Source organism: Carcharhinus amblyrhynchos, chromosome 9, assembly GCF_965287045.1.
Source record: "Carcharhinus amblyrhynchos chromosome 9, sCarAmb.v2.hapA, whole genome shotgun sequence".
Lineage (NCBI taxonomy): Eukaryota > Metazoa > Chordata > Chondrichthyes > Carcharhiniformes > Carcharhinidae > Carcharhinus > Carcharhinus amblyrhynchos.
The window spans coordinates 45,791,269-45,811,017 of NC_137332.1; the positions used below are offsets into that span (position 1 = coordinate 45,791,269).

General features: G+C 41.6%; 2 protein-coding genes across 3 annotated transcripts in view; one reads left to right on the forward strand and one right to left on the reverse strand.

Moving 5' to 3' along the window:
- LOC145347762 (podocan-like) overlaps nt 1-4,766 on the forward strand; it is a 52,839-nt gene extending 48,073 nt beyond the window's left edge. For both annotated transcript variants that reach the window (XM_080195553.1, XM_080195552.1), the window contains exon 10: nt 1,243-4,766. In XM_080195553.1, the coding sequence (XP_080051679.1) occupies nt 1,243-1,420 (178 nt within the window). In that variant the 3' untranslated portion in view covers nt 1,421-4,766. The remainder of the gene's footprint in view (nt 1-1,242) is intronic.
- A 9,207-nt stretch (nt 4,767-13,973) lies between these two features.
- Nucleotides 13,974-19,749, reverse strand: part of LOC145347764 (excitatory amino acid transporter 5-like) — a 61,704-nt gene continuing 55,928 nt past the window's right edge. Inside the window, exon 11 of the mRNA XM_080195555.1 lies at nt 13,974-16,421. Coding sequence (XP_080051681.1) covers nt 16,212-16,421 — 210 coding nt within the window. The 3' untranslated portion in view covers nt 13,974-16,211. The remainder of the gene's footprint in view (nt 16,422-19,749) is intronic.

Here is a 19,749-nt window from a genome sequence, read left to right on the forward strand (position 1 = left end):
GAGAATTGGAAAGGAGGTGGGGAATTGAGCATGCCAACCATTTTGTCCTGGTTTAAGGTGATAATGAATTTAAACAGTGATTTTCCATTTCTTAATCACATATGTGCTGGTTTCAATTCCATTATTAGAATATAAAAGTTATAATTAGGCAGTGTGAATCCAGTTACAAGCAGCTGTAGACCTGGAACATTAAGTTCAATGTTGCAGGTAATTGGCAATCCCAGTTAGAAAGGATGGATGGTGCTGGGAATGGAGAAAAGGTCAGAGAAGTGATGAGCGAAACTACAATTGGACTCAATGCTCTGGGCAGAGAGAAGAATATCATTCCTGTTCCTGTTCGCTAGGTAAGACTAGAATTGATCTCTGTGCTCCTGGGGCAGAGAACAAAAGTATTCCTGATCCTGTCCAATACCAATTCTTTCTGGAAATGCAACTATGTGCATTTTGGAAAAGGACAGAATTTATCTTTGATGTAGCCCACATCAAGTAGCTCAGGGGCATCGACACAAGAGTAGCAGTCCCTGTGAAACTAGGCAAGGCTTTTGAAGAACAGAAAATTGATGGAGAAAAACTGACAAGAAAGAAACAATTTGTGAAATCACACCAGGGTAAATGAAAATAATGATAGGTCAATTCTGACATTAGCTGGCAACTATTCTAATGACAGATTTGGAAACAGAGGTGTTTTCCACATATCCTATTTAAAGAATCATCAGCTACTGGAATGACAGTGTGGAACACATATTTCTCAGCTGGCACAAGCATAAATGAAATTGGTTTGAGCAAAGAGTTCATTATGGCGAAAGGTTCAAGTACAAAGAAAACAAGTTGACATTTAGAAAGTTAATTAAGAAGGGAGCTTCTTCAATCAAAAACCTGTGCACAAATTGAAACTTCATTCTAATAGTTGTGGAGTGTTGCACTGTCAAAGTTGCCATTTTTATTTGAGATGTTAAACTGTGGCTCTCAGATGTAAATATCCTTATTGAAGAAAAGCCGGGGAAGTAAGTAGTCAATATATATTCCTCAACTATCATTAATAAAACTGATTATCTGTTTATTTCATTTCTGTTAGTGAGACTTCTAGTGTTCAAATTGGCTGGTGTATCTTCCCACAATATGATGTGCACATCAAAATTATTCATTGGCTATGATTCACTTTGGGAGGTCATGAAAGATGCTGTATAAATGCAAATTCAATCTTATATCACATTCACTGTACCCAATGTTTTTATTTCACAGAGACAACAGACTCACAACAAGCAGAGTAAAAGAAACTGCATTTGAAAAGCTGAAGTTCTTGCAAGTGCTGGATATGGGAGCATACTCTGAGTCTTCCTTCACATCCAAAAAGGAGGATGATACCTCAGAATACAATTTAGAGAATGACAGTAAACAAGCTACTCAGAATGATAAGTAATTGCACATGGAAAGTAACTAAGAAATGAATCTTGTGGTTTCCATCTACTATTTGCTGACAGGTTTTACAAAATAAAGGTCATCTAAATTAACTATTTCTGTCTCCTCCAACTGGTTCCTACTCCCCTAAATTCCACAAAATGTCCTAATTGTACAGTGCCCTTACCTCCATGTTATCTTCCATCTTCTCCCACACTCAATCATCTTATCTACTCAGCCCATCTATTTGCTTGATATCCACTCATCCATATTCTTTATCAGCCAATTTGACTTCTTGAACCTCGTGCTTGCTGACACTATTGGCCTGTTTACCTTAGCTGCATCTGCCCAGAGTCTTTTAAAAAATGTCTATATCACCCTCATCGTCAAGAAACTCACCGACTGTTTTCACCATCTCTGACTGCCAGCCTTTCTCAAACTTGTTTTGCTTCAAAGATTGGAATTAGGTGGTTGCTTTGTGACTACAGTCTTGTCCCTCTCACGACTCCTCATTCAAGTATCTTCAATCCGCTTTTGTCTAGCCCACAATAACATGACTGCACTACTTAAAATTATAAACAACATCCTGCGTGACTGTAGCTCCCTATCTGCTCCCAGATCGCTGATCTTTCTGCAACAATTGACACCATTGTCTGCTCACTTTGCCTCTGGTATCTCTCATGTGCTGTCTACCCAAAGGGATTTTCTGGTTTCTTGTCTCAAAGCAGAAGTGACACTTCTACCAAACGCATTTCACTAGATTATGTTGAGGGGCGGTAAAGCGAGACAGCAAGTAGCTCATAAGAACATTAGAACATAAGACCTAGGAGCAGAAGTAAGCAGTACAGCCCCTTGAGCCTGCTCCATCATTCAATATGATCATGGCTGATCTCATCTCAGCATCATCTCCACCTTCCTGCTCGCTCACCATAACCCTTCATCCCGCCACTAATTACAAACCTATCTATCCCCTCCTTAAATTTGTTTAGTGCTCTGGTGTCCACTACACGCTGGATTAGAGAATTCCACAAATTCATGATCCAAAATGTCCTAATCATATAATGCCCTTACTTCCATTTAATCCTCCATCTTCTTCACACTCAATCATCTTATCTATATAGCCCATCTGCTTCCTTGATATCCACTCACCCAGGTTCTTGATCAGTCAGCTTGGCTTCTTCAATCTCAAGCTTGATCCTCCTCACTTCTGTTTTAAGTTTGCCATCCCTTAGACTAAAACTATGACCTCTCATTCTAGAATGCCCATCAAGGGGAAACATCCACTCTATGTTTACCTTGCCAATTCTTTTCAGCATCTTACATATTTCCATTATATATTCTCGCTTTCTTCTAAATTTCAGGGAGCATTGCTCCAAAACTGCACAATCACTTTTCATAAGACAAGTCCTTCATCTCTGGAAACAATCTAGTGAACCTTCTCTGATCTGCCTCTAATTATGTCTTTCCTCAAGGAACCAGAACTGTGTGCAGTACTCCATATGTGGTCTCAGTAATGTCTAGAAGCCACACTTTAACAGTGCTGCTGGTACTTTTTTGGTTGGTTTCATGGTTTGGTTTACTGAAAAATCATCAAAGCAGTAGGTGCCAAATTGTGATGACACAAATAAAACAAGTAATCATAATTCATGACAGTTATAGACAAACATTAAAGTAAAAATCAAGTGTAAAATAAGAAAAGAATTGCACAATTATTAATATTTCGCATACAAATAATTACAATATGTTGCAAAATGCTTAATCTGCAGAATAAAAAATGAAAGGTGGATTGCACGCTGCAATTTGTGTTGAAGTCCATAGATCATAAGTTTAAGATTAATGTTCTCATGTATATTGATGACATATAGTTCTATCTTGCTGCTTCTCCTTTTGGTCTGAAGGTTGTTGTCATTCTCTGAAATCGTTTGTCTGATAAGATTTAAATGAGTTAAAGCTTTCACCAGTGCTTTTCCCCCACTTGCATCACTAAGCCCAATTTCATAAACATCCTCCGTCTATCTCTCCAACTCTTTCAAGACATACAAAAATGTAGCGTCCAATTCAGCCCTGAGCTCAGTTTTCTTCTTTATTTCTGTTGTTATTGAAGGTCCTCTCTCTCATCTCTTCAACATCTCCAGTCTTAGCACAATCTGTGCCCTGCTGATGCCAAAAACCTAACAATCAATGCCTTTGTTGTCAAGATGCCTGACTTCTGTAACACATCCATAGTTGGACTTTCTGATATTACCTCTACGCCATTCGATCCATAAACGGTCACATTTTTAACCCAGGTAATGTTTGGCCGCTCCCTAAACTTTCTCATTCCACTCATGGTGATGCCTACTGCTGCAGAACTGGAAAATCCCATCCGATGCCTCACTTTTCCATCACCTGTTCACTTCAAGTTCCACTGTTCCCCAGACATCACTTCCTGGCCTTGTTTTTAAGGCATTCTATTCGGCCCATCAAGTCCATGCTAGATCTGCAGACGAAAACCCAAATGGATTTTTCAATGTGACCTTCATCCAATTCTTCCTATATGATTTCCTCCAATCTTTTACTCCAACACACACCCTCTGCTCCTCTAGCCTTGGACCTCTTTATTCCTTGTTCCATTATCTGTACCAGTTTATTCGCTCTCAGAATTTTAGTAAAATTCTATACCCAGCTCCTCTGTTTGGTTGCCTCCTTCCCTGTTTCCAAGTCCTTCTCAAAACCTTCCTGATCAACTGCATCTTTGGTTTCTTATCCTAACCTCACCATATTATCTCCCCTTTGCTCTTTGACCACTTCATTCATTTCCTCCTTCAAGTAACGTGCTCCGAATCTTCTCAATTTAAGGTACACTATATAAGTGCAAAAAGATTTATATATTTGCAGGGAAGGACAATGGAAAATGTGGTAAAACAATGCCAATGATGCTACTCGGGTATTTTATAAAAGAAAAATTTGTTTCTGTTTATAACCATATATGTTACTTAGAATGAATCTCAAAACTAACCAAAATATATTTATCTAACAGATATGTATTTTAATTCTGAGTTGCATTGGGAGGTGAAACTACTTTTATCAAATGTGTCAAACCCCCATCAACGAATTGTTCTGTTGATCATAGCGTGATACTGCATTGTCCATTTGGTCCATTGTGCCTGTGATGGTGAGATACATAACCTATTTAACTAATGAACTAATGCAATAAGTGGCAAGATATTTTGTTTGCAGGTATTGGTACAATTTTACTTTGACAGGACTGAATATGTTGTTAATTGGGTTTTAATTTGGTCACCCAATGTCAGGAGGCTACTTCCAGCCTATGTGTAATTTTCAACAGGGGTGATTTGAATGTTTTGAAGTCTTGCTGTTGTCTTAGAATGTTATCATTTGTAAATCATTCATTAAAAGATAATATTGATTCCAATTGAATCCGTAGTTTATTTGAATTTGCAGAATTTACCATATCATTTTGTCTACAGCACAGTGAAAAAGGATTCAACCATGATAATACCTCTTACTTCTCATTAGCAGTCCCTTAGCATAGCATACATCTTTCTTAATGGGAATAGTGGTGACTTGGCAAGTGAGAGGATTGGAGCGATTCACTTTAAAGGATGAATATTTGACACACTGAATAATTAAGACGAAGATAAGGCAAAGAAAGCAATGAATTATAATTCTCTAGAAGGACAATTTAGATCTGAAAGGTTGGGTGAGGTTCTCTGGCCTCCCAGCTGCATGTTACCTGTCGGCGGGAGGTGGCGCATTGTTTGCTGGCAGTGGGGTTCCCACTGACGTCACCCCACCCTGTGGGAAACCCTCAGACACAATGCGTTGTCAGGAGGAATAGAAAATCCCACCAGGATGAATGGCTGGAGATTTCTGATCATTAACTCTGCTTCTCTCCACTGATTTTTCCAGACCTGCTAAGTTTATCCAACGTTTTCAGATTTTATTTTAAATTACTATTCTCTCCTGAGTAAAATACAAAATGTGAATCAGTTATATTTTAATGAGTTGCATAAGGCTTAATCCGTAAATGTGTTTTGCACACACTTGACTGAACAAGTAAAATCTTGATGTGGGCCATCGAGGGGGATTTATACCCATAATTTTAATTATGGAGGAAGAAAAGTCAAATTAATAACTGTATCCAATGAAAGAGTTAACAGAGGCAAATCACAAAGGCCTACACAATGTTTAACTGCATAATAGTGAGCAGTTAGTTCCAGCCACCTGACCTTCAGATAACAAACAGAGAAAGATACTATGCTGAGAGGAGGCCTTTAAATCATGCATTGGACAAGGGGATGATCCATGTTCTAATAACCAGACACAGCTGGCATGCCTAAAGATATAGGAAAACAATACTCAATTGAAGCAAGTAAAAATCTGTCATAAATTGGACATTATAGTTAAGTAACCGCATGATGATTGTGATTGTTTTAAAAACTGTGCTTTTATAAGATGTAACCTTTTACAATTGGATGGAGACAATCCCTATTCATTTTTTTGATACATGCTAATTACTTGTAATTCAAGCTGAGTTTTCAATTGCCTCTGTACTTCCGAATTTTTCTCTCTGAATGGCTTAATTCAGGGTTCTATAGCTGTAGTTCTAATAAATCATCTTGAAAACACTGTTACTTTGTCTGGCTACGTGAGGGGAATGATAGATTTCAAATACCACAAGAAAACCATCATAACAGGCCCTAACAGATTTGGCAATGAGATGGGCTTTCGCTCAGGCCAATTGGAGATAGTGGTGAGTATGAATCATCTGATTGATACTGTAAGCTGAGCAATTGTAAAACCAGCAGTAGCAGCTGACTTGAGTGAAATCTGAGCCCAAAGTAAAGTGGATCAGTCAAGGGGAGTGAAAAAGTGGTGGGGGGACACCAAAGGTTATTCTTTTGAAAAATCGTGTGAGGTCAAAAATTCCACAGGAACAAAAAGACCACGAAGAAATGAATGCCAGCAAAGTGGCAGCCGAAAAGGCAGAACTTGAATTTATTACTGAATAGGGAGGAGACACAGTAAAATACTTGAAACTTTCTCTTTAAAAACAAATATGAGAGAGCCAAGCTCTCTCTTAAATCAGGTACCAATTAGTACCTGTCTAGAGGAAGGGTTTAATTACAGTTATAAGGTGAGCAGTTCTACTTGGTTTATCTAATGTTCGTAGATTTGTCTATTTTGGTTTTGAACACAAGGTTTTTCTTTCTTGGGATAAACTTTATGTGTTTTTAATCACAGGAATTTAGAAGGTTAAAAACAGAATCATGAGAATGCTTGTGGAATTCATTGTTGTTTTAAATTGGGTGTTAAGTTTCTCTGCTTTAATGTTTTCTGCATGATTTTTTGATCATAGATTGTGATTTAAGGCAAATAGATTTAAAAAACAGGAAATGTAATTGATGAAGTTTCTTATCATGGGCAATGGATCTGGATTCATGTTTCAATGGCCAAAAGCATGATAAGAAGTCTCACAACACCAGGTTAAAGTCCAACAGGTTTATTTGGTAGCAAAAGCCACTAGCTTTCAGAGTTAAACCTTTTGGACTTTAACGTGGTGTTGTGAGACATCTTACTGTGTTTACCCCAGTCCAATGCCAGCATCTCCACATCAAAAGCATGATTCCAGAATATTTTGAGAGAAGTGTTGGAATTTTAAACTGGATACAAATTCACACACGTGAAACTGAGATCGTTTCAATTGTAAAGGTTGATTAAAATTTGGGATATTTGAAATTATTATGACAAATCCTGCGTTGGCTTGATCTTGGATTAAAATTTCTTGTTAGGCTGAAAGATTCACTCCTGATACAATTAGAACCACAAAAAGGATGATTTTGAAATGAGATACTGGGGAAAAAGAGAGACTGAATGATTCCTGGACCATGGGTGATGTTGTGATGATGTCCATTTGAGAACTTTACTCCATCCCTTTTTAACTTGTATCTGTTAACAGCTGAAGATTATTTTTAAGGAGGAATTGGGACTTGTAAAATTTTACAAGTTTCGAATTGTCAGATGAGTTTGGATTAATTAAAACATTCTGGCCCAAGCAGGATGGGTCTTTGAGCCTGATTTTACCATTTTCATTCGAAGTGCTAAATCCGGGTATGATTCAGATCTGACTTGGAAATCTACTTTCAGGCGCTCCCATATGCACCCAGCCTGAAAAAAAAATCACGGGTCCCATTCACGCTGTGGGTGGGACTTAGCACGCCCGAAATGATCGGAGATCTGAACTGCGCATGTGTCGTTAGAAAAAAAAATTTGAAAAAGCGCACCCATGTCAGATCGCTCCCAGGCCGCAGAAAGCAGCCTGAGAGTGAAAAGTGGGAGCAACGTCTCCCTTATCCACTCCCCACCAGTACCCAGACTGATTACCACCCCCTGCTTCCTTCCCCCCTCTGATCTCCCGCAGAGTCGCAGTGAACCCCCTTGCCCCCTACACTCCCCACCAGACATCCATCTGCTCCCCCCCCTGCACTAGTGAACGATCAGCCATCCTCCCCCCAGGGATACATCTTATCTGCCTCCCGCTTCCCACCTCCCCCCACAGAACAATCTGGCCCCACTCCTCTCCCTCCCCAAGAGAATGATCTGGCCTCACCCCTCCCCCGCCCCCCCCAATTCCCCCTCCAGACGAACATCTGACTCGCCTCCTCCTCCTCCCTCCCCACCCCCTCACCAGAGAATGATCTGGCCCTCCTCCCTCACCCATCCCACCAGACAATGATCGGGCCTCCCCCACCCTCCATGCAACCAGACAATGATTTGGCCTCACTCCCCTCTTCCTCCCAATCACAGAATGATCTGGCCCGCCTCCCTCCCCACCCCCACCAGACAACGATCGGCCCTTCCCCCCCCACCAACCAGACAATGATTCGCCCCTCCCACCCCCAACCAGACAACAATTGGTCCTCCCTTGCACAACCAGATAATGATCGCCCCCCCCCTCTCCCCACCCCCCCAGACCAACCAGAGAACAATCTGACCTACCTCAGATCGCACCCATTTCTGGGTCTCAGTAAAGTGGCCACTTGCGTGGACGTGGGGGTGGATCGCATTAGTGGCCTCACACCTGACTTTACCACGTTCATGTGCCCCAGAAAACGGGTGCGACCTAATGATAAAATAGGGCCTTTAATGTTTTTGTTTTGCAGGTAACTTCAAATGAAGTAAGGTTTGCAGTAGCTTCAAGACATCTGAGAATTTATTTATAGACTTTTAGGATGGAGTTCTCCCAAAAAAATTCCAAGTGTTGAATTCGCATGAAAACTAGAGCAATTCACATTGTTCTTTCAGTGCGAGTTCAGAGACAAATCTCCCGCATTCTGTGCACTGTAAAGATCACCAGCGTGAATATCATTAAATTTCAGGAAGCGGGGCCTATTCCCATCAGAGAGGCTAAAATCAACATGCTCAGTGGGCCACTGCATAAGCACTGTCAGTGCCGAGATCGGCATTAACTTCCTCCCTCACTGCTGGCCAGCCCCATGGCCTCCACAATACTGGCACTCCGCCGCTCACTGATCACTGTCCCTACCCCCCACCCCTCCGCCCCGCCCCCCCCCGACCCAAGTCTGCCCTGATTGCTGGCCTCCATTCTTCCCAGACGATTCCTAGGCAGAGCGGCAGCAGGAACCCCCCACCCTCACATATCACCCTCCAGACCCTCTGCCCCCAATAAGCCTCACCCCTTTGTCACTGTCCAGTTCCCAATGGGCAGTGCCGAGTTGCCCCCTGGACACTGGCACTTTGTCCATTGGGCAGTGCTGGGGGTCCAGGCTAGCACTGCCAAGTGCCCCTGTGGGACTCGACCCTCTGAAGGACATCAATTGCCCTTCCCTTCACTCCAGTGGGGTTGGGCCACCAGCTCCCCATAAGTACAAAGAGCAAAGAACAACACAGCACGGGAAACAGGCCCTTCGGTCCAACAAGCCCGCGCCACCATTTTAACATTATGAGTCCCCTCTCCACCCATGATCCTTATCTATGCTAATGGCATTCCACATTGAGGAAAGACTAATTTAGGGACAATTTGTTACACCAATCAGCCTAATAGCACATCTTTGGGGTGTGGGAGGAAACTGGGGCACCCGGAGAAAACACGGGGAGAATGCGCAAACTCCCGCAGACACCAGCCCAGATCCATGTATCTGCACAGCAAACAGTGATAGTCACTGAGCTGTCGTGTTGCCCAGCTTAAGTGTACACTAACGACGTGAAGTACTAGGCCATTCTCAAAACAAGCTAGAACAGCCCTCGTATGACCTATCGCGTGTTGGACAACAAGGCGGATTGAAGCACCTGTGGATTAAAACAGAAAAACATCAGTATCATCCACATCCTTATACACACATTCAAGGGAGTCCCCAAGTGAAACAAGTGAGCCAGAAAATATGTTGGAAGTGTGGAGCAACAGTAAACCACACAGGAGTGAAACACTCCTTTAGGGAGGTGAGATGCTAGCGGGCCTGGGGATTTCAGTCCCGAGCCCGTTAGTGATACTTAAAACAGATTTAACTGTGCATTTCAAAAAATGATGCAGCTCCGCACTGTGTGGATCTGACAGTGTGGAAATCCGACTGCAGGAGATGCGCGGAGGCCATGGTGTCCAGTGGGGAGCCCATGAAATGGTCTCCGCTCGAGTCTCTCAGTTCGCTGTGCTGCAAAATCAACTGAGTGTTATGATTTGAAAAATGTCATGATAAAGTAATCACATTTTGATAAATGTTTCAGGGCATTACACATTTTAGCAAAATTTCCAAATCTGGCTTAGAATATCTTTTGTTTTGAATTCAGGGTAGAAAACTAACAATGTCCTTGAATTGGGCAATAGGTTCCAATTAAAATCAAAACAACCTGACTGTGGACTTGACACAACCGATGCGTGCTCTGAGAGACAGGATCAAGGTTAAATATCACAAACGTCAGTGCTAATCCAAATATATCTGGCAAGGTTTATCCTTTAGCCTTTCTGAACTCCTCGTTCATTTATTGTTCAATGCACAATCTAGTCTTATCTCAAACGTTGAGCTGAAAGCTGAGAAATACATCTACAAATCTAAAAATGCATTCATGGATCATGGTTATTTTGCTCCCAGGGAATTGACAAGGTCCTTTGGAATGGCATGTGATATTTTTTCTGACGTTAGTAACATTAGTCACAAGTGTTCTTCTTGTAAATCCCATCCAGGGATTTTACACAGTCTGCAGAGAGGCATTAGGTAGAGTAAACAGTGGTAGGCTTTTTCCTAGATTGGAGACAAATATCACGAGGGGCCACGGACTTAAGGTGAGGGGGGGAGAGGTATAATTTGGATGCGAGAGGGAGGTTTTTCACACAGAGGGTCGTGGGGGTATGGAATGCACTGCCAAGTAAGGTGGTGGAGGCAGGCACGCTGGACTTGTTTAAGGTTTACTTAGATAGACACATGAGCGAAGTAGGGATGGAGGGTTACAGGAGACTGTTTTAAATAAGGATCAGAGCCTCGGGACATCCCTGGAAATTAACTGTTACATGTGTTGATGTTTTTCTCTTTTACCCCGCAGGTGTGTCGGTCCACCTTGTTGTCTAACGAGGGGCATACACACGGTGGGTCGTGCGTGGGCTACTCTTGGATGTTTCGAGAGTAGCCTAGTACTTCGAGTTGTTTGAGTATGCTTAAAACTGGACCAGCAGTTGGGCACCACAACAGCTCAGTGACTATCACTGCTAGCTGTGCAGATGCATGGATTTGGGCCAGCGTCTGTGGGAGTTTGCGCATTCTCCCTGTGGTTGTGTGTGTTTCCTCCGGGTGCTCCGGTTTCCTCCCACACCCCAAAGATGTGCTTTTAGGCTGGTGCAACAAATTGTCCCTAAATTATTCTCCCCTTAATCTGGTTTCCAATGGGGGTACCATAAGCATAGATATGGGTCAAGGGAGGTGTAGGAAAATAGACTAAGATGGTGGCGTGGGCTCGTTGGGCCGAAGGGCCTGTTTCCCATGCTGTGTTGTTCTTTGTTCTTTGTAAAATTGATTATTGCACCCCTTGTAGTCGGGCAGTATAAAAGCTGAGCTTTAATCACACAATATTTCCTAAAATTCCTGGTTTTTTTGAAATTATAGTTATTTTTACTTGTTTGCTTTACATTCTTGGTCCATGCCACGCCTAATCCTGTGGTGTGGGGGAATTGGGCAGCTAATTCCCAGAACTGGCAATGATGCTCTAAGATCAACAAGAGGGAGTTAATTCATCTTCTAATTTTTCCCATTTGGAAGGGGAAGGATAGCCACTTGGCATGTGCTCTGAGCCTCAGTTTCAACCGTATTGTGTAAATTGGTCTCTCATCTGATCTCACATTGGGCACAGGATATTGCACCACACTGATCCAATGGGTGACAGATCTCCAGCTCCTGACACCAAGCAGGGAAGCAGTCCCTGTTGCCAATAAGCAGGCCTGAACCTTCAAAGTCTCGCTACAGCCCACAGCCCCCAGCGTTCTTTCCAAGGTCATCTCAGGCAAAAGAGCATGGAAGTCAGCAGGCTGCCTCAACATCAACTGTGGATTCTTGGGATCTATTTAGACATAGTGAAAAGGTGAGGAAGATTAAGAAACTGTAGGCACTTCGTGGGCACCAGTGAGAACTGGTGTAGCGAGATCACTATTTTGTTCTGAATTTGTTCACCCACAGAGTCACCACCCAGTCTGTTCATGACACCAAGCTTGGAGAAACCACCAAGCTCACCCAGCACCTTATCCCTGTGGAGTGTGAGAATGGCAGTGCTATGTCTGTTCCAACCTCTTGCCAACCCCACTTAAGGCAAGGGGCAGCCAAGCATGAAAGATAAGGACTGGAAGTGACCCCTCCCGACCCCTCTCCCTGAAATGGCGATTCTGCGACTCCCAACCCCAGTCCCAAATTGAACCTATTCATGTCCCTCGAGTTCCTCTCTGGTGTCCCTGAGCAGTTCATGCCCTGGAGGGTGCTGGGTGTCTGAGCACTCTGCTCCGGAAACCATTCCCCCCCCTCCCCTGTCGGAGGTGAAGGCACATGGTTCACACTTCTGTAGGCCTGTTCTAAATGGCACTGGAGTGATGTCACATTGGCACCTGCTGAACATCCAGTGATTTGGAGTGGTGGGCAGAGGGGAGCCCTGAAGAGAGGGCTTGCTAATGATATGCTAATATATTAAAATGAAATTTCTACAATCCCTCAGGGAACTTCACGCCTCTCTGCTGTGATGGGCTGGGAAGACCAGAACTCAGAAACTCTCTGCGCCAGTCACACTCTTCAGATTTTGAGCATGCGCCACCATTCCAGCATTCCTCCCGGTTTCCTCCCACAGTCCAAAGATGTGCAGGTTAGGTTGATTGGCCATGCTAAATTGCCCTTTGGTGTCAGTGGGACTAGCAGGGTAAATGAAGAGGGCTATGGGGATAGGGTCCGGGTGGGATTATTGTCAGTGCTGAATATTGTTGGGTGAATGGCCTCTTTCTGCACAGTAGGGTTTCCATGGATTCTATGAAGAATAGAGCCAATGTTTCAAGTCTAGGTAATCCTTTGTTAGAGCATTTCTACAAACTCTTAGAGAGCTAGAACTACTTAAGCAGCAGCTAATCCAAGCGTTGCTGACTGCCTCTTTAAATAGCTATTAGTGGAGGGTGGGGGTATGGGCCGTGACGGGGAGAGATCCTTCCTGCTGCAGAATACATGGTCAGCTGTATATATTTAATAGAGAGCAATAGCTGGAGCATTGAACTCCAAAATAACAATGTTGGCTTCAAATTAACATGACATGTTAATTTGCCTATTCTCCTTACTTCTCTCACATTCCTGCTCCAAGAATACAACATAATGTGCTCGCCATTTTGAAACCAAACCAAGATCCGTGGCATTGAAACTATTGATGCAACAGCGCCAAACTTTGAAGCCAACATCCAGTTAGAACCTCTGGCAGTTACATATCTCAATGTTGGGTATGATGTAAAGAACACAGCTCTGTCCTATACTACATGCAGCACAAATATAGTGATTACATAGTGAAACTCCTGCTGTGAAGTGTTTCTTTCTCATTGCTTTGTTTTAAAAGTTGCAACGGTCATCTGTCTCAATAACAAGCTGCCAATTTGAGTGCAATGTAGGTTTACCAGTGGAGATCACCACAAAATATAACAATGTAAAACAATTGTGGGCAGTACAGTAGCACAGTGGTTAGCACTGTTGCTTTACATCTGGGTTCGATTCCCAGCTTGGATCACTATCTGTGTGGAGTTTGCACTTTCTCCCTGTGTCTGTGTGGGTTTCCTCCAGGTGCTCCTGTTCCCTCCCACATTCTGAAAGACGTGCTGGTTAGGCGCATTGACATGAACAGGCTGGATTGTGGCGACTAGGGAAATTTCACAGTAACTTCATTGCAGTGTTAATGTAAACCTTACTTGTGGCTAATAAATAAATAAACTTTAATAGCAGTAATGACAACGAAAAAGCCACATTTTTCCATCTACAAATTACTAATAGCCTGGTATAATCACATAAAGTACACATAATTTCATTAAAAAGCATTATTTATTATCACTTGCAAAAATGGTCATCAGTAGCAATAACTTGTGATCATACAACAATGGCAGGTTACATGTAGTTTTCTCTTTCTCGCAAACAGACCTGATAGAGTGGGTCATACAGTATCTGAGAGCTCACTGCTTCCGGCAGACAGACTTTGAAAAAAATAATGCTGATGGAAACATCAGCTATACCTTCACAAAAATATTACCTCCATGTAGATGCAATATATAAAGAGAATTAGTGTATTTATTTTGGCTGACATTGTAAAGTTTCCCACATGTCTAAGCAGCAGAAATTCTAAATTTCTCTACCTAATATCAGACTGTAGGTAGCATGCAGTCTGTTTCATGTTCAGGTAACATTAAAAGATGAAGCATTTACGCTAAAACAGTGAAAGGATTATTTCATAAAAACACAGTGCTAGAGAAATGACATCAAAGTGCATCCATTAGGTGATTAGTGGACCATTAACTGATTACATGCTATCCCAAGGTATTATGGTCAATTCATTGAAAAAAATACATTCTTAGTGTCCTTCAGTACAGAAATTTCCATAAAATGATCTTAATCTTCCATTGTTGTTGGGTCAGCATAATTTTACAACAGAAGGATTGCTCCAATGAAGCAGGACTGTTTACCTGGCAGGAGAATGTTTAGAGGAACTTCTTGAAGAAGAATTTAGGAAGAATATTAAATAGTTCCAAGGTTAGTATAGACCAAACAATTGATTTCTGCATAGAGCATAATAGAACATAGAACAGTAGAGCTCAGGAACAGGCAGTTTGGCCCATAATACTGTGCCGAACATGATGCCAAATTAAACTAATCCCTTCTGTCTGCCCTTGGTCCATACCGCTCTACTCCTTGCATATCCTTGCACTTATCTAAAAGTCCCTCAAATGTCCCTATCATATCTGCCTGCACCACCAGCCCTGGCACAGCATCCCAGACACCTACCACTCTCTGTGTAAAAAAACTTGCCTCCTACATCTCCTTTGAACTTTCCCCCTCCCATCTTAAGTGCACGTCCCCCAGTATTAAACATGCTAAAGCTTAATTGCTAGAGCCTTCAAATCTTAATTCTGAGCAAAGGATATTTAATGTAGAGTGGAAGGTCAGGTACATTTTCTGGAGTTTTCTTTAAGGAACAGGAAGGAACTTTGTAGAATCTTATTTCCGTACCATTTATTTATCTTTCAACAGCTGAATAAAGCTTACATTAAGCTACTCTTCCCTCATTCCTTCTCAAACACAAACTATGGAGCTGATCTTCCTTTTATTCCAGAATAAATAGGCTTTTAAAATGTGATGTTTAACTTCCTTCCTACTTTTGTTGGTCTTAATGGGCTCTGACCACTCTCCCTTAAACCTCTGAGATTAACGGATAAGGCTGCAACCCATAAAAGAGATGCTGACACGCATCAGGAGTTTTAACTATAAGTGCCTGGAAGAGATTTTGAATAAATACATATTAACATGGTGCTAGTGAATTAAATTCAGCTCCAAACAGCTTAAAACCACATCATACATCTTCCAGAAATGCAGATTATAATTCACTAAACGTGTCTGTCCAGAATGGTACTTCTATATATCATAATAACTTGAGAAAGTGAAGGATCATTACACATGCACAAGATGTTAGCTGCCAGGAATCCTCAATTGACCATTCTTGGAGCATGAAGAGCTGGGAGAGAGTCAGAGATCAAATCTTTGGCCTCCAGCCAGCCAAGAAAGGAGACCGCTGAAGAGATCTAGGGAGTAAATTTCCACAGGGCTATATCCCACTTGGCAAATGTAACTTAGATCAGTTATAACTTTGATCAGTAATACAGCCAGATTCTCACACTGGGAACTGCATCCCAAGAAAAGTAAGTTCCTAAATAATGATTGTTATTCCTTCCATCTTTCTCCTTCATATACCAAAAGAACATGCCCCTGCTTCCTCAATCTCCTGACCTTTGGAAAAGGGAAGAAAAGAAGCAGAAGAGATTGCTGCAGGTGAAACAAATGCAAGAACATAACAATCTTAAGTTATTCCATTACATTGTTCAAGAAAGAACCTAGTGGACAAGTACATGGCATTTATTAAAAAAAATAAAATGTTTTTCACAAAGCATGAATAATAATTTACAGCTCTGCATCTTCAGCTATCAGTTTGCTTTCTACTTCTCACATACATATTATATCTCCAACTATGAGGTAGTCATACACATTACCAATATGGCATGAAATACTCCTGTTCAATACAAATTTGGGTTACTATACTTTGGTCTCCAACTCATCTATTTCAATGGAGCAGTGATCCTTTTTGGTGCCGAGGCCCAACTCCATTTGCACATTATGGGTTCCATCGATGGTAACTGCATAGATTTGTTTGTCTGCTTTGTTAGCATCACTTGTGCATCCATTTCTCTGATAGGCCATGATCTGATTCATGCTTGAAGGTTTTGTTTCACGAATCAGTGGAACCTAAATAAGAGGGAATTATGAGAATATTGGATAGGTAGATCGTGGACTGGATCTGAACAATTTGATTAATTGTAAGTCACTTAAACAATGATTACACTGCTTTGTCATGTGAAGGTAAGATGATAAAATTCAAAATGATAAGGGTAAATGTTAATCTTCATTGCATGGGCAGTGGTGTGGTGGAGTTGATCACCAGCCATAGCAGAACTGTCTGGTTTATATTCCATTGATATCAATGGACTAAAGACTGGAGGAATGATCCAGAGTGGGATTTTCTGGTTGTGCTCACCCCGAAATCAGAAAATCCCACCCAAATCAATAGACATTTCCATGGTCCTCCTCTCAACCGTTACGATTCCTGTGGCAGGTGGAATGAGAAAATTTGTTACCCACTCTCTTATATTATTGCCCAATACTGGTGAAAATTTACCCCTGCATCCTAAATGATGAATCAAAGAGGTTCTTAGGGAAGAGAAAATAATGGATGGCATTTTAGCTTCCATGAAAGGGATTGGACAAAATCTAGTACACCATGTGAATTCAGTCAGTTACTATATTTGAGAGAAGTCAGAACTTGTAATGTTCATTCTACTTTTAGAACCATAGAGTCCTTACAATGCAAAAAGAGGCCATTTGGCCCAACGAGTCTGCACGAACTCTCCGAAAGAACATCATACCTAGGCCCTTCCCTCTGTCCTATTCCCATAATCCTTTCTCTCTTACCATGGCTAATCCATCTATCCTGCTACACATCTTTGGACACTAAGGGGCAATTTAGCACAACCAAACCACCTAACCAGCAAATCTTTGGACTGTGAGAGGAAACCCAATCAGACATAGTAAAATTGCAAGGTCCACATAGGCAGTCATCCAAGACCAGAACTGAACCCAGGTTAATGCCGCTGTGAGGCAGCAGTGCTACCTCTGTGCCACTATGCCTGTCTTGTATGTACCACTGCCAACCAAATGGACAGGTTATGGTGGTTCTCTTTCCAGAACACACTTCTCAAAATAGACAAGTGTGATGATTGACAATGTGCAGAACGCTCCTATGTACATATGGATTAGTCACTGTATGCTTTCTAAACATGCATTCCAGCTGAGGAAATTAGATTTATAACAAGTGTCTTAAGTGCAGTCCAAATAACATGCAAGCTTAAATGCTACATGAGCTGTATTGAGGAAATCACACGCACACAATTTTATTTTTCTATTCATTCATGTGTGGATCACTGACAAGGCCAGCAATTGTTTCTCTGCATCCCTAATTTTGTCCTTGAATTGAGTGGTTTGCTGGGCCATTTCAGAGGCCATTTGTAAGAGTCAACTATGCTGCTCTGGGTTTGGAATCATCTGTAAGCCAGGCTGGTTACGAGTGGCAGATTTCCTTCCCTGAGGAGCATTAATAAACCAGATGGGTTTTACAACAATTGATAAAAGTTTCATGGTCATCATTTGACTTTAATTCCAGAGCAGTTATCCAGGTCTCTAGAATGATTGTCCAGTGAAAATACCACTATGCCACTATCCATCCCTCCCAGTGATGTTACAATATTTAAAGTTAATGAATCACAAATCTCCCCTTAATTCTTACACTATTCTCCCTGTGAGTGCTGTTCCTCACTAGCAGCCGGGAATTGGGATTCTAATCTTTGAAACATAAATAGGAAATGAGAGGATAAAATTTTCAGTTTAAGTGTTGGATGTCTCTTTGCAGCATTCTGTCTCATTTAGGATGTGTGATGCTGCATTCACATCACAGGTCTCATACAAAATATTGCATAGTGAAGAATTATAGAGAAAACACAGCACACATGAATCATACTTCCAATGGGCCACCATAACATTGGCAGCAGTACACTGGAAACCACGCTTACATGTCTATTATGAGTCTGCTGGAGGTACAATGGTTGATTAGGGAAAATCCATAAGGAAATTCATGATGCAAATCCAATTCTAATCTGGCAGGAAGAGGTATCTTAAAGCTCCTTAACTTCTGTCACAAGCAAAATGTTTCAGATCAAATTTGGTTCTTCTCTCACTCTATCTAATGGAAGGACAGATAATCACTTCAATGTAAGTGCAGAGAAGGTAGATTTTTGAGACGAAGGCTAAGCTTGTATTCTCTTCAGAGATGACAGAAGCTGTTCTGTAGGTACAATGGAGTATGACATGAAATTACAATGGAGTATGACATGAATTGAGAGATAAACACTAGGTTTCAACTGATTTGAAATTACAAAATGGGATCCTAAATCAGTTTTCCATTAAAGGCCACCAACAATAATAACAACAAAATGTTCATCCAGTTAATGCCAATGACAGACAAGGCTAACAAAAAAGCCTACAAAGGCCATTGTTGAGATCTAGATTGAGCACAATACTGAGGCCATGGCCAGACCATCTTTGCACTGTACATATGGAAGGCTTTAATGAACCTTGTCAAGGCTAGGAAGCAGTCTCAGCAGCTGGCTGACACTAATACTGTAAGGTACATTCGGTATTTATGCTGATCATCCAATGGCTGCTCTAGCAAAGAAGAGGAGGATGGGCAAACATTTTTTGGTCTTCATGAATATGCTAAATGACTCAAACATCTGTTTCGGGGCTGCTGGTTGGAGATGGTGTGAGTCACACAGAGCACATTTGTAGCTTCAAGCTTCAGTACAGAGAGTCTAAGTAATCAGGAAAATAACCAACAAATAAACTGATATTGATGGTTCTCAGATATCTACAGGTTAGTGTGGTTTTGTGTGTTGGAGTCTTTGGACATTTGGTGGGTGGGGTTTTGAGACAGGACTTTGTCTGCGGGAATGCTGGTGCCTGCTCAAAATCCAGAGAGTGCGATTCACACCAGCAAGCTTGGAGTTCTGATTCTTTTGATTTGATTTATTATTGTCACACATATTGGTATACAGTGAAAAGTATTGTTTCTTCTGCCCTATACAGACAAAGCATACCATTCATAGATTATAGCACAGAAGAAAGAATACTTTTTACTGTATACTAATACGTGTATTACACTCAATGTTAGGGTGCAGAGAAACATCAACTTAATGCAAGGTAGATCCATTCAAAAGTCTGATGGCAGTAGGGAAGAAGCTGTTTTTGAGTCGATTGGTGTGTGACCCTCAGACTTTTGTATATTTTTCCCAATGGAAGAAGGTGGAAGAGACAATGTCCAGAGTGCATGGGGTCCTTAATTATTCTGGCTGCTTTGCTGAGGCAGTGGGAAATATAGTCAGAGTCATTGGATGGGAGAATGGTTTGCATGATGGATTGGGCTACATTCACAACCTTTTGTAGTTTCTTGCGGTCTTGGGCAGAA